The sequence below is a fragment of the Benincasa hispida genome, chromosome 12 (genome assembly GCF_027475165.1).
Source record: "Benincasa hispida cultivar pf3 chromosome 12, pf3_genome.v1.1, whole genome shotgun sequence".
Classification (NCBI taxonomy): Eukaryota; Viridiplantae; Streptophyta; class Magnoliopsida; order Cucurbitales; family Cucurbitaceae; genus Benincasa; species Benincasa hispida.
Window position 1 is genome coordinate 55,191,823 of NC_143489.1, and position 14,109 is coordinate 55,205,931.

Here is a 14,109-nt window from a genome sequence, read left to right on the forward strand (position 1 = left end):
TATTCAAATTAAACTTATGTTTTAAATTCATAAATTGACTATCACATCAATTGAGATATCATTTATTGAATGTGAAATTTTAGACCAATCACAATTTGTCACGTCTTAGGAGTTATTGAAGATAAATTTTGATGATGTCACATAATTTCATCGTTGAATCAGATTAATTTGACCCAATTTGATACATCAACCCTGAAATTTCCAGCCTCTCCCTGTTCTCCCCCACCCCCCAAGCATGACATTAAGCTTTGAATTTAACCAAAATTAAAATTATTCATAATTTATTCGAATTTGGGCCCTTGGGAAACTTGAAAGAAAGATCTAACAAACCCTAGATATCCCGTCTGTATATAAATGCCCACGAAGCTCTAAAATTTTCTGTTTCTCGTTTCTCGTTTCTCGTTTCTCGTTTCAGCCGGCAAAAATGTCGAAGCGAGGTAAGCAAACCCTTATGCTCTTCTTCTTCATTCTTCGCAGTTTCACCATTTAGGTTTTAGGTCTCGTTTTCGTTTTTGTTTGTTTTCTGTTCTCGCCGACATATCATGTACTACTTTCATTTACTTCGGAAGTATCCGTCTTTGGGCATTTTTTTTTCTTTTTTAAATTGAATCTGCATCGAACCCACAATTTTCTAACGGAGATTTGTTAAACTTTGGGGAAAATTGATCGATTTGCTATTTGTGAACTCTGGAATTTATTTGATCGATTTGTTTCTTGTTGGTGCAGGGCGCGGAGGATCTGCAGGTAACAAGTTTAGGATGTCACTGGGTCTACCGGTGGCGGCGACAGTGAATTGTGCCGACAACACTGGAGCCAAGAACTTGTACATTATCTCAGTGAAGGGTATCAAGGGGCGTTTGAACAGATTGCCATCGGCTTGTGTGGGAGACATGGTAATGGCCACTGTCAAAAAGGGAAAACCCGATCTCAGGAAGAAGGTCCTTCCTGCTGTCATTGTCAGGCAGCGCAAGCCATGGCGCCGAAAGGATGGGGTTTTCATGTACTTCGAAGGTATACCTTTTTTTTTCCTATTGGTAGTTGACCATGCTCGAATTACTTTGTTTGTTTTAGAAAGCTTTATGATACACATGTTTGAACTTGATCCGGATATTTGACTGTTGACGTTTCCCATCTATGACCAGAGAGGTGCAATGCATAGTTTTTGTCTTTGAACTCTTGTATTTTAGGATCATTCTGTCTAGTTAAGCTTTATTTGTCTTTAGGCTTTTTGTTATTACTGGTTGTCTTCCTGAATTGTGGTTGCATGCATTTGTTCAAACCTGAGAATTTCATGATTAACATGTCTGTCAGCTAGATAGTTCTGGTTAGTCAATTTATTTTCCATATCTAGTTTGTTTCTGTGAAGAATAGATATCAAACATGTCCAAGTTTGAGTTCAATAGATATTTATTTACTTTCCATTAAGGTTATGCACTTTACGGTGGCCTATAGTATACTAGAGTTCCTTGCTTTAGAAAATTTATGAAGGATGGTGTTTTTTTTTTTTGGGGAAAAACTTAAGTGGTCAAAGTAGCAAAAAAGTTCAAAGCAATCTGTTTTCTGTTAATTTGATTAATAAGTACCTAGGTTTTCCGTTTATCCTCATCTGTTTCCCAGGCATAAGTCAGGTATCCTCCTTATTGTAATGGTTGATACAGTTACGAGTCTGGTAAATTGACAGTGTTCATCGTTGCAGATGTGTTGAAGCTTTCGTGCTCATATCTGCTCCATGTGGACAGAACATTGTTTACTTAGAAATACTTTCATCCTTGATACCATTCTGCCCTTTGGTATCATCTGCTTTAAACAATAGATTTCATCCGCGTGGAAATTTTGCTTTAAGACCTCTATGTCATTTTCAATTCTTTGTTTTGGAATAGAGCTATTCAAGTACAATTTACTAATTTTGAAATATATATTGTGCCTATGCAGATAATGCAGGAGTAATTGTAAACCCTAAAGGTGAAATGAAAGGTATGATCCACTCGTATGAAAAAGATGAGAATGCTGCTTTTCTTTTAATTTCACCTTTCCAGATTATGAAGTATGTTTGTTGCTAATGTTACAGGTTCTGCAATTACTGGTCCTATTGGAAAGGAGTGTGCGGATTTATGGCCTAGGATCGCAAGTGCGGCCAATGCTATTGTTTAGAGTGTTATTCTAGAGTTCAAATATATAACATTCAAACTCAAAGTAAACCATATGGTCTAACCAAGTTTAGATATAGAAACAACCAAAGACTTGAAAAGAAAAATCAAAACCTTTGGGGATTCAAAAATGTAGTCTAGGCACGTTTTTTATAAATATTGTTTTGATGTCAATTATTTGCTCTGTATGGATTACAAGCAGATTACAATTTTAAATTACTTGGATCTGGCAAAACTCTTGAATGAAAGAAAGGAGATAACTCTTCAATATGGAATGAATGAAGAAACAAGTAACTTGGGATTTGTTTGATAACTTTTTCCTACATAGTCTATCTATTGTGATATTCTGTTATTATTTGTAAATATGTGATATTCTGTTATTATTTGTAAATATTTTTAGTACTGAAATAATTTTTCTTTTCAATATGTATATATAAATATTTCTTGAATTTTAAATTTTAAATTTTGCAATATGAATTTTTATATTTATTTTTAAAATTTTTCTTATATATGAAATCAGTTGAAATTTAATAATATATAAATTTTGTTTATTAAAATATTTATTTAGGTTCATTTTAATATTTTTACCATAATAATAGAGTTAAACTCAAATTTAAAATAAATAACTTAATATTGTAAATCAAATTTTAATAATATATGAGTCATAGAAATAATTGTATTATTGTTATTTTATTTTATTTTTTTATATTTTGATGCATGTTATGTATATTTTTTATTTTATATAATTAGATTATATTTAAATTATAAAATATGGACAAAAATGTAAAGAAAAAAATACAATAAATGAGAATAGTCATGTTCTTATTTTGAATTGGAGATAGGAATAGTTATCAAATATATTCTGTTGGAACGATAAAGTTATCAAACAGGTTTTTAATAACTCTCTAAAACATAACTTTTTCAAATTAAAAAATTACTAATTTAATTTTCATGTGAAACATCATCTTAATTTGGGAGACCAGTTTTCATAACTATATATGTTTAAGGTAACGGTGTTTAAATATCATGGCTACCATAGATTACTCTTGATCTCTTAACTAAAATTTTATGAGGTCAATTCATGACGGATTTTTACCATTCGATCATAAATAATCTTATTAAATCTTAACGATATTATTCAAATAAATGTTAAGATCTTACAAACAAGAGTCTAGCAACAACAGCTATTAAAAATGGTTTTTCTTAACTAGATAAAAACAATTTTTCTCTCTTTTTTTAATACATATTCTCATGTACCCTTGAAAAATTAGAAACAAGTCTAATTTCGTAGGTCATTCAAATTTAGTCGTGTTTCCATTTTTCTACACAGATTAAATATTTCTTTTAATTTTATCAATATTTTTTTACATTTGTATTCATTTTATTTTTATGATTTTAAAATTTTCATTTTTGTTCCTAGACGTTTATGTGACAACCACAATACCTAAACCAATAATCACATTTTGCATAATTCATTAACAATATGAATAACCCAAATATAAAACAATCTCAAATGTATTCTATTAGATAAAGTCGTGTAAACGGTCCGAATAAATTAAATGTGGCTTTTTATTAAGGATTGCATCCTTTCAATTCTATAACTTACATTCTCCTATGAATAAATGCATCTTTTCATAAATCACCAAATAAAAAAAAGGACACACTATTCAAATGACCATAAATTAGTTTACAAATATGACATTTTTTCAAATTGATTTTTCATGATTTTCATCAACAATTTTCTTCCTTAAAAATTTTCTCCATTTTCAAAATTTGTTGAAGGGGTATATCAATAAAGTATAGTCCGTTGATTTTGTGAACATGATACTATTTCTATAGGATAGGTAATCTGTTCTACTCTTCTCTAAACTCAACATTAAGGGAGTAAATTTATCTTTAAAAAGATATAATAAATTTATTGGACTTAGATATTTTCTTGTATACGAAGTTTAGTAATTTTATGATCTTGTATACTTTCTCTTCTAACATAAAATATGGAAGAAATTATATATAATTAAGTTTGGTAGCTTCCATCCCTCTTTCTCATCAATAAAGCTTAAATTATAAGGAATAAAGCTGAAAAAGGGTCAAAAAAAAAAAAAAAAAAGCCAAAATATTTAATTGAAATTGAAAATCAATTCATTTGTGTCTTGTTTCGTTTTAACATTTCATTCATCAAGCTTGTTACCGTTGAACGGATCAAAGTTTCTTAGGGTCAACGAATCAACCATCAAATTCCGTCTTCCCAATGGAAGAATCGGAGAACAATTGATGAAACCATAGACAAAGATCAAAAGCCCTTTCAATGGCGTCACTAGCAACGCATCTCTCCTCCTCCCTCTTCCTCGTTCCCATCGGCGTTCGTCGGCTCCTCTGTTCGTCCTCCATCTACCTCAAAAACCCATCTCTTTACCGATCAAAAACCTGGTACTTATCAGAACCCAAATGGAAAAATTTCGATTTATATTCACTCATCCTCCTCCTCCCCATCGCCGCCTTCTCTGAAATTTTCCTTTTCCTTGCATTTTCCGGAAACCCCACTTACAGATTCGCTTTCTCCCAACAATCAGTGGCCATTTTCTTGTTCTGGGCACTCGCCATTCTCATCATTTTGAGGGAAAATGTCGACCCTCTTCTTGTAAGTGAGAGTTGCATCTTCGTTTTTGCTGGAATCGCTTTTCTTATTGAGTATTCTGTAATTGGCAAAGGGATTACTGGTCTTGGTGGTGCTTTTTATCAAATCTCTGGAGGATTAACCCTTCTTTGTGCTTGTTGCTGCTTGTATTTGTCTATGAAACCATCTGCATTTTTCGCCGAATTTCTACTTTCCTCTGGTTTAACGTTTAAGGGTACATGGCTGTTTCAAGTTGGGTTGTCTTTGTATACCAATGCATTTGCTTTGAAGGGTTGTCGTGCAATGTTAGTCTTGCCTGCTACTGGAGATGCTTTTGTACATTGTGAGCTTGAGGAAGATGGTCTACGGGGCATTGCTTTGATGAATTTAATTTTCATTGGCCATGCTGTTTTAGTTTTGATCTTGGGTTTAGGTTTGATTTGCTTATTGTCAAGCAACAGGAAGTTTCGGTTCGGCGAGGGGAATGGCCCATTGTTGGCTGAGCTTGGACCAGAGACGATGCTGATTCGCTCATCCCCCGAGATTGAAATGGAGTGAAGTTGTATGGCTTCTCATTCCTTACTGTATCTTTATACCAAATATGTCATTATAGTGAAGAAAAAAAAGAGATTTGTTCATTCATGTTTTGCTTTTGGCGTCCAGTAAAATGTTCATAAGGTTTTTTTTTTCCCGTTTTTGTAGTTTTGATCAATAGAGAACTAAAGTAGATTAGTTTACCTGGTAGTTCATTATGTCTAAGAGCTTCTCTTCTTGATCTTTCAACTTTTTGGCCAAATTATATGCTTTCATGTGACAGAAGAAATTAAAAAAAGACACTTTTTATCTGTCTCTATCCCTAAAACTTGCAATTCATGTCCATTAGGCACGATAACCAATATAAATATTGATTTTGGCTGCGCCTTGTGAGTGTGTCTGTATGCAGGATCATAATTTTGGCGGGCAGTTTAGTATGAAGAAAATCTTCATCTCGCTATGGGCATGTAATGATGGCCTCTAATGGATAGCTGCAATTGGTTCTGCTGTGTTACTTTTGTTTCCAAAAATGCATGTTGTTGCTTAAGGTTTGATGTGAGGAACATTAAGGTGTTCCTCAACAACTGTATTGGTAAATATGAATTTAAAAGGTTAGATTATTTTTGGCATATGGACCAGACTTCCTTGGTAGCCTCTAATCACTGGTGGTTGCGGCTGGGCTGGTATCTTCTAACACTATGTTTTCCTTGGAATTTGTATCATTCATTATTTTTTCCCTTCTCACCATATACATAAACAATTGTCTGTATACTGTGTAGCCAAGTGTAGAGCGGATAACTTTATCCAATATTAGTTTACTTGGTACTAGCAGCTTTATCTCCGAATTTCCCATCTCAGTAGGAACTTTCTAAAGAAATAGCTTAGTAGCCACACAAGCTGTGTATGAGTATGATTTTAGGCATGATGCATTCCCTTTGGCTAAATGTCACGAATGGAAAGTAGAGAATAGGTGGTATAACCAATTCAGTATGTTGTCTTTGTTGTAGAAGGAAATTTGACCTAATCTTGTTCCATATCCAAAGTTTGCATCTCTCATTTCATCCAAATAGTTTGATTTGAGCAGACATGGCCCTGATTTGTCGCTGCATCGACTGTGCTAGCCAATGTTTTATAACTATAAACAGTGTTTTGAGTTGCGAATATTATTTCTGGAATTCATTTCCAAAAGTAGAATAAAAAATATCTTGTACTTCTCAAAGTTGTGTGTTTGATGAGAAACTCGATTGATCAAAATCAGTGTGGCTGATCATGCTAACTAACAGAATAATAGTAAAGATCAAAATCAAAGTTGTGTGTTTGTAATGCTTTTCTGAGTTCGTTGTCTGTAAAGTTATGGGGGTAGTTTCAACTGTGATAGACTCCTTTCGAACTCCCCATAGTTCTATATTTCTTTGATGCGTTGATGGTGTTTCATTTCTTGGTGTTCACATACTGCGTTTTATGTAGACTTCTGGTAATAAAATTTGTTCGTTGCATACTTCAGTTGGCATTTTTTTCTGTCAAAGATCAGATGAGGAACAAGTAACCAAACTTCTGTCAAGGCAAGGAGATGCTTGTTTTGTTCTATACTCCAAGTCATTTGGGTAGTATACCTGGATATTGATCTATGGCCTGATTTTGTATCCGTCAAATTTGTTAATCTCACAAATTATTTAAACTCAAATTAATGAAACTCACTTTTTATATGTCATATGCTTACGTTTAAGAAAATACATATGTATAACCAAGATTTATGTCAGTAAGACAAATCTTTTACATGTTATTTGATTAAAAATTATGTTGTCCGCATTATCTTGTGGGAGCAGCATGCATAAACAGCAGAAAACAAGCTTACATCTTCATGAATAAACTTTCCAAACAACACCATATGCCCACACTCAATAGATCCTTTTTTAGAAAAAGAAAAAACAAAAAAACAAAAAATCTTCCAGACAAACCAGCAAACCAAGGAGTTCGATCGATCGATGCCACGTTTTTCTTTCATTATGTGTTTCTCTTTGCTACACAAAAGATAAGAGACAGATTCTTCAACCTTTATTGTTTTCATGAAGTTGATTGTGTTGTTGCTTCTTTTCTGACTAGCCTAATTTATGCAGTTCTGACCAACCAATCTGAGAGGCTTGAATGCACCAGATCATTTTCTTGCATTTGAGTATCAGGTAAGCACAAATTTGATCTTGACTTCAATGGTGATTGAATTGAACTTGTGTTTGAACTGAAAATTACTGGAGACTTTGCCTGCTCTGATGTCTTAATCTTGTTTTGCATCTGATGCTTAGTAATTGACCTTGCTTTTGCTTTAGCTGTCCTCCATTGAGTAAGATTTTCTATTGGTTTTAGTACAGAATGAACTTGTTGGCTCCTGTCTACAATATTAGTGTCCAACTCACATGATCTAAACACATCATTGTTCTCATCATGATTTTCATCAAGTTCACTATCATCATCCATATCACTCTCACCATTTCCAGAATCATCTTCTTCATCATCATAATTATCCTCACAATTCTGGTATCTGTGGTTTTGAGGGTAAGTTCCTGAATTGGAGGCTGTAAATGCCTTGTTTGGGAGTGGTGTGGAATCAGTTCTAGCTGTTGTTTCTTGGCAATGTTCTTCAGTTTTTACCACATCATCATTCTCTAGGAAATAGTCATCATCTGGGACAGGTTCATAGGTCTGGACGTTTAGATTAAAGCTAACTTTCTTCCTGATTTTGACCCAAGGCTTCTCCTTAGCTCTATCCCTGAAAAGGGAATGGGATCTGCACCAAACGGTAAAAGTTGAACATAACCCAATTTTGAAAGTCGACAACCATGTCAATCTGAGCCTAGTTCAACTTCAACTAAAAAGGTTAAAGGTTCGAATCTTCAACTTGTTGAATTAAAAAGAAAGAAGAAAGAGGAAGTTGACAACCACTCATCACCTACCTTGGTTTAGAATTCTGTATTTCGAGCTTCTCGCTAGTATCACAAGTTGTAATTTGGGAGGAATCTAAAGGCTCATAGCTTAGATGTATCTATCAAAGGATATAGATAGACAACATTGTAAGAAACCATCAATACATACACATAAAAATGAAGGATAGAGTTATAGAGTTGGGGCTATTACTTGGTTGCTTATTGTGACTCCATCGGCCTGTGAATGACATTTCTTTCTATGCTTATGAAACCCGAAACAAGCAAGAAAACACCCCATCCAGTACCTGTAGAAGCTGAGGAATGGTGAAGTTAAAGCCAGGCAAGAAGGGGAAAGAAAATGTTAAGTTTTAAAAGAGACACATTTGGCTCCAAAGTAGTTTGAAAAAAGTTGAGAATAACGTTGGTGTAATGAATGCAGGGCCAACCAAGTGGCTGTATGCACTTTTGTTAGAAAGAGAAAAATTCAAAACATTTGCTTTTCAGCTCCTAATATTGCTTTCTTGGAGCCAATAGAGAAATAGAACACACTATTTTTTTTTTTTAAAAAAAAAAAAAATTAAAACAAACATTTATTTATTCTTTAATATAAGTAAAGGACTTGAATGTCATTTTTGTCTTCTCTATCTCTTTTCCTTTTCAATCTTCAAATCTTTGTCTTTTTAATTGATAATTTTTTTCTGTCATAAGAAGAATGGGTTTCCCAAGCCTAAGTTATAGTTGGTCACTGGCATTTTAAAACTACCCTAAAATGACACTTAATCCCCATTCTAAAACCCACATAATAACTAATCTAAATAAATATTAACTGATTTATTTTTTTTTCTTGTTTTTAACTATAAATGATTAATTTAAAATTTAGTATAAAATGAAATAACTTATAAAAAATTTCAATTTAGATGCCAAAGTTAGCTTAAGCTTAGTAATTGATATGTAATCTTACCCAAGGTTTGTAATACCGATATGGATGGAAATGTCAAGGTTTCAATTTTATGGAATATTGATGGAAACATCGATGTTGATGAAAATTTTGAGAAACTTGATGGACTTAATTAGACTATAATGACCATATTTATTCATCATTTCTATAAAATAAAACAATAGATATATATTGCAAACGTCTGTCTCAATGTTGATGCGAGAGTATAAATTTGAAAAAGAAATGAGAAATAATTACAAAATAATATAAAATTTAGGAATATTTGTAGGTGAAATGATGTGAAAATGATACATAATTCACATCAATTCAATTTTGAGGTAAAATGATGTGAAAATTTAATTGAAAAAGTTTAAATGAGATTAAAAATAAATATATGTTATCTTAGTTATTTTTTTAAAAATTCAAATTCTTTTATTATGTATGTGTGCTAATGACCAAGGGGTTTGTAGTTCAAATCTCTCTATTTCACCGTGCTATTTTTTTTATGCAAATACAACATATTTGAAGATATTTACTTCATAAATGTATTTATGTGACTTAATGATAATTGATTGCATGGAGTTTGACGAAGTATTCAAACTAATTATATGACAACAATATTGTTAGTCATTGTCAACCACAGGAGATAACATTTGTTAGTCATTTGCATGTTAAAAATATAATTTCTTTTAACCAATGATATATATATATATATAAAATGTTAATCAAAATTTAATGTATTATTAATCTCTTATAAATTTGTCATTTACATTTTAACTATGTGTCTCTCAAAAGATTTTTTTTTTAAAAAAAGTAGACAAATGAATGATAACTAAAACATTGTAATAAACTTAAACAATGTAAGGACAAGAATCGAACCTTCGACCTTTAGAAGTAATGTCATATCAATTATTATTGAACTAAATTTATTTTGACTAAATAATCAATTTTGATAACATAGAATAATGGTTTCAAATATTTAAGATATATGAAAGAAATAAGAATATTAAAAAAAAAAGATATTTTACCTTTTTTTATAAATAAAAAATGAGTGTATATATAAAGATTTATTAATTATGAGAGTCTATCAATAATTGGTCTCCATTCTAACACCATTGGCCTTCTATCTTTCTCTCGTGCCAATCACGTGACTAACCACCCTGTTCATTTCTTAACTCCGAAAAAAGAATCTGGACCGTTCATTTAACTTTCTTGCATCGAAACAAATCCAACCATCCTATGATGAAAGCAATCCTGACCGTTCAATTGGCATACCTTCCACTCTCTGAAACCCTACTCCTTCAGCGAAAAGCACTCTTTTTTATTACCCTCAGATTCACCAAAACGCTCTCTCTCTCTCTCTCTCCTCCTTTCTCTCTCTTTCTTTCTTCAAGCCCCAGTCGGCTACAAACCCTCCTCCGAAATCCATAACCCAGAATCCAAATTTCAATTTTCAGACAGGAATAAAGAAATACGAGCGGAATCGATTTTTCCATTCATTTGGGGTTTCTCGAGAAAAGAAAAGAGAGAAAAAAAGGGGCAATGGATTCGGATCAGGGGAAGCTTTTTATTGGTGGGATTTCATGGGAGACCTCCGAGGATAAGCTAAAGGATTACTTTAGCAACTATGGTGAAGTTATGCATACGGTCGTTATGAGGGATAAGATCACTAGCAGACCTAGAGGGTTTGGCTTTGTTGTCTTTGCAGATCCCTCTGTTCTCGATCGAGTTCTTCAGGATAAGCACACTATCGATGGTAAAACGGTGCGTCAGAATCTTGTTTCTCGTTTCTTCTTTTGATACGTGGAGTTTTTGATAATTACCATGTGGGTTTCTTCGATTTGGCGTTTTTTTTTATTACGATGACTCTGGTTGGTGGATACAACTCATTTGAGTTGTTGGGGGCTTTTTGATTCCACACTAAATAGTTTGATGTGGATACACTAAATAATTTACTTTTGGGTGTTAAATATCTAATGTTTATTGGTTTTTTAGGCTAGTTTGTATTGATACATCTTCACCTTCCTGTTGAACCTTTGGTTCATGTGTTGTCTCTTCTATGCCTGTTGTTTTTGGTGACACATCCGTTGGTTTGGTGCTTTATTTTTTCATGAGGCGAGGCCTTGACAAAAGGGTCGGTTGTATTCTGTAATTTCATTCAATACAGTTTATGTTTTCACTATGATCTATTAGAACAAATTGTATTTCGTATTTTGTATCTTTCCTCTTGATAGCTCATTGTAGAGTATAAACTTGGAATATATGAAATGGGTTGCTATGAATCTGTTGACTTCAACTGTTAATGTCTCAAGTTTTCTTTGGTTAATGTTAGTTGTTTTTTGGAGATGAAAACTTACTTGATCATTAGTGTTCACACTATTGCTGAAACTGTTTTCCTCATTTATTCTCATCTTCTGAAAATATTTTTAACTTTATTGTATTCATATTTTTGTTATTACTTTCTAGCATTTGTAATTTATATTCTTTTATAGGTTGAGGCCAAGAGGGCCTTATCACGGGAGGAACAGCAGACCCCTGCCAGAGCAAGCAATTCTAATGCTACTAGAAACTCTGGCAGTGGTGGTGGTGGAAACATGAAAACCAAAAAAATTTTTGTTGGTGGATTGCCTCCAACATTGACTGAAGAAGGATTTAAGGAGTACTTTGAGGCTTATGGCCATGTAACTGATGTAGTAGTCATGTATGATCAAAATACTAGGCGTCCACGGGGATTTGGATTTATTTCTTTTGATACTGAAGAAGCTGTTGACAGAGTTTTGCACAAGACATTTCATGATTTGAATGGTAAACAAGTAGAAGTTAAGCGTGCCCTTCCCAAAGATGCCAATCCAGGTGCAGGTGGCCGTTCAATGGGTGGTGGTGCTGGTAGTGGTGGTTATCAAGGTTATGGGTCATCTGGTGGTGTCAATTCAAATTCTTATGATAATCGTATGGATTCCAATAGGTACATGCAATCTCAGGGCTCTAGTGGAGGTTTCCCACCTTATGGTTCCTCTGGATACAATAATCCTGGGTATGGGTATGGTTCATCGAACAATGGTATGGGATACGGTGGTTATGGAAATTACAGTGGTTCAAATACTGGGTATGGTGCCCCTGCAGCAGTAGCCTATGGTAACCCAAATGTCGCCAATGCTGGTTATGGGAGTGGTCCTCAAGGTGGACCAAGAAATTCATGGTCAGGTCAAGCTTCCTCTGGGTATGGAGCCATGGGTTATGGGAATGCAGCTCCTTGGGGTGGTGCTCCTGGGGGCAATGCTGGAGCTGGCAGTGGAGGACCTGGATCTGCACCCACAGGTCACTCTCCTGGTGGAGCTGCTGCTGGGTATGGCAATCAGGGTTATGGATATGGTGGGTTTGGGAATCAAGGTTATGGTTATGGTGGAGGTGATGGCTCGTATGGGAGTCAATCTGGTTATGGTACAACCGGAGGACGATCTGGTAGTGCCTCAAATAGCAATGTTGGGGGTGGTCCAAGTGGGGGAGAATTACAGGGTAACAATGCTTTCATGGGTAATGGCTATGGGGATGCAAATGGAAACACTGGTTATGGAAATGCTGCATGGAGATCTGATGGAGGACAAGTAGGTTATACAGGTGGTTATGCCGGTGGACAAGCTCGACAAGCCCAACAACAGTAAATTGATGATTAAAAGTGAACTGGATTTTGCCATGTTCTGTGTATCCCTGTCTGTTTTATGAGAATTGAGATCGATGTTTTGCAGTTGCTTATTAAAAAAAAAAGTTTTCTTGTTGCTGACTGAAGCAGTGGCCCAATTTGGAACACAATGAGCCTGGTGGGGTTGCTTGAATCCAAGTAGCTTGCAGTATTAATTTTTCTAGTCTAAAATAAGTAGCTGTTTTAGAAGTTTACTTGATGCTTCAGTTATTTAGTATTTTGTTGCCGAACGTAGTTAAAATTTGATCTCTTTATGAATGTCTGTTTAGCTGTCTGGAATCAGTTTTCATCTTCACATTGTTTGAGCTGTAACGATTTGTAGTTCTATTCCATTATCAGTGGTTTGATAGCTACTACTTATATTCAGATATTTTTATGTTTTCTCTTTTTCTGTAGATCATCAAGCGTAGATGTTATGAAGAATTGGTGATAGATGTTTCATTCTTTATCTTACATTTGAAGTAGGAATACAAAAGGTGTAGTGTAGAGAGAGTTGTAGTGATAGATGATAGTGTTGGAGCCCTCGCTATTGGGTCGATCACTTCGTATGGTTAGACCTAATCGTAGTCGTAGTTGGCTCTTTAACAATGGCATAATCATTTTCCCCCTCTATTTGCCCTTGTGTTACAGGAGGGATGCCCGGAGTTATAAAAGTGGAGTCAAGAGAGTCCACTCATGGCTGAACACAGGCTTCATAATGAAGGACCGTGTTGGGGATGTGTGTGTTCAGCATTTATGGAACTCGAGGACCTTTAACCAGTTGAAAAATGGATTTACCCCCCCCGGAACTGAATATGTTCTCCTGCGAGGCCTTGCCAGCACTATCAAGTATTCCAAATCTCTGGCATTGCAAATCATGAGTTTATAGTAAATCTTCTCAAGGTAGTTGAATCCGTACCTTCAAGATTTGGTTATGCAGGATACTTGGTATTAATTATGAGTAGGTATTGATTTGAGGTTCTTTGTTGAAACAGATTCCTATTAAGTTTTAGAGTAAATAAAGTAAAACTTCATAGCCATTTCTCCTGTTAATTAGCTAAGAGTAGTCTATGTAGCTTATAGCCTAGATAGAATGCTTGTGCTTTTACCTTTTCCTGTTGGTAAAGTAGCGATTGGTTCAATATATATTCCTTTGCTATTTTGCTTGAAAGTCGACCCTTCGATGCAAAGAACTTGGTTTTGCTGCTCCTTTGGAGATTTTAATTGATTATCTTTTTATTCTAGATGCCATGTTTTTAATGTGCTTATCTTGTTGGAAG

At 34.3% G+C, this 14,109-nt stretch overlaps 4 protein-coding genes across 6 annotated transcripts; 3 read left to right on the forward strand and 1 right to left on the reverse strand.

Moving 5' to 3' along the window:
* Positions 1-206: 206 nt before the first annotated feature.
* Positions 207-2,460, forward strand: LOC120092654 (large ribosomal subunit protein uL14x/uL14z/uL14y). Its single transcript, XM_039050802.2, has 4 exons — positions 207-437; positions 727-1,011; positions 1,933-1,974; positions 2,069-2,460. Exons 1-4 carry the CDS (start codon positions 425-427, stop codon positions 2,149-2,151), a joined length of 423 nt encoding a protein of 140 aa, XP_038906730.1. The 5' UTR covers positions 207-424; the 3' UTR covers positions 2,152-2,460.
* Positions 2,461-4,269: 1,809 nt separating this feature from the next.
* On the forward strand, positions 4,270-11,795 carry LOC120067159 (uncharacterized). Of its 2 annotated transcripts, XR_016525533.1 has the most exons (3): positions 4,270-5,323; positions 7,413-7,475; positions 11,643-11,795. XR_016525533.1 is itself a non-coding variant. In XM_039018615.2 (2 exons), exon 1 carries the CDS (start codon positions 4,453-4,455, stop codon positions 5,317-5,319), a length of 867 nt encoding a protein of 288 aa, XP_038874543.1. In that variant the 5' UTR covers positions 4,270-4,452; the 3' UTR covers positions 5,320-5,323; positions 5,705-6,123. The 2 variants fall into 2 exon arrangements, 1 of the variants encoding a protein (XP_038874543.1); XM_039018615.2 differs by lacking the exons at positions 7,413-7,475; positions 11,643-11,795 and adding an exon at positions 5,705-6,123.
* Positions 7,056-8,558, reverse strand: LOC120067160 (FK506-binding nuclear-like protein). Its single transcript, XM_039018616.2, has 3 exons — positions 8,425-8,558; positions 8,244-8,332; positions 7,056-8,077 (listed from the first exon to the last, which is right to left on the reverse strand). Exons 1-3 carry the CDS (start codon positions 8,509-8,511, stop codon positions 7,405-7,407), a joined length of 849 nt encoding a protein of 282 aa, XP_038874544.1. The 5' UTR covers positions 8,512-8,558; the 3' UTR covers positions 7,056-7,404.
* Positions 10,352-13,869, forward strand: LOC120067017 (heterogeneous nuclear ribonucleoprotein 1-like). Of its 2 annotated transcripts, XR_005478902.2 has the most exons (3): positions 10,477-10,914; positions 11,643-12,968; positions 13,481-13,869. XR_005478902.2 is itself a non-coding variant. In XM_039018384.2 (2 exons), the coding sequence occupies exons 1-2, from the start codon at positions 10,693-10,695 to the stop codon at positions 12,810-12,812; spliced, it is 1,392 nt and encodes a 463-aa protein (XP_038874312.1). In that variant the 5' UTR covers positions 10,352-10,692; the 3' UTR covers positions 12,813-13,220. The 2 variants fall into 2 exon arrangements, 1 of the variants encoding a protein (XP_038874312.1); XM_039018384.2 differs by lacking the exon at positions 13,481-13,869 and having other exon boundaries at positions 10,352-10,914; positions 11,643-13,220.
* Positions 13,870-14,109: the final 240 nt, after the last annotated feature.

What these genes read in the sequence shown, in the direction of transcription:
- LOC120067017 (XM_039018384.2), top strand. Translation starts at nt 10,693, where the DNA reads ATGGATTCGGATCAGGGGAAGCTTTTTATTGGTGGGATTTCATGGGAG. An exon ending in ACACTATCGATGGTAAAACG is followed by an intron (nt 10,915 to 11,642) that starts GTGCGTCAGAAT and finishes ATTCTTTTATAG; the next exon opens with GTTGAGGCCAAGAGGGCCTT.
- LOC120067160 (XM_039018616.2), bottom strand. Translation starts at nt 8,511, where the DNA reads ATGGGGTGTTTTCTTGCTTGTTTCGGGTTTCATAAGCATAGAAAGAAA. An exon ending in GAGTCACAATAAGCAACCAA is followed by an intron (nt 8,333 to 8,424) that starts GTAATAGCCCCA and finishes ATCCTTTGATAG; the next exon opens with ATACATCTAAGCTATGAGCC. An exon ending in ATACAGAATTCTAAACCAAG is followed by an intron (nt 8,078 to 8,243) that starts GTAGGTGATGAG and finishes CGTTTGGTGCAG; the next exon opens with ATCCCATTCCCTTTTCAGGG.
- LOC120067159 (XM_039018615.2), top strand. Translation starts at nt 4,453, where the DNA reads ATGGCGTCACTAGCAACGCATCTCTCCTCCTCCCTCTTCCTCGTTCCC.
- LOC120092654 (XM_039050802.2), top strand. An exon ending in GGTTTTCATGTACTTCGAAG is followed by an intron (nt 1,012 to 1,932) that starts GTATACCTTTTT and finishes GTGCCTATGCAG; the next exon opens with ATAATGCAGGAGTAATTGTA. An exon ending in CCCTAAAGGTGAAATGAAAG is followed by an intron (nt 1,975 to 2,068) that starts GTATGATCCACT and finishes CTAATGTTACAG; the next exon opens with GTTCTGCAATTACTGGTCCT.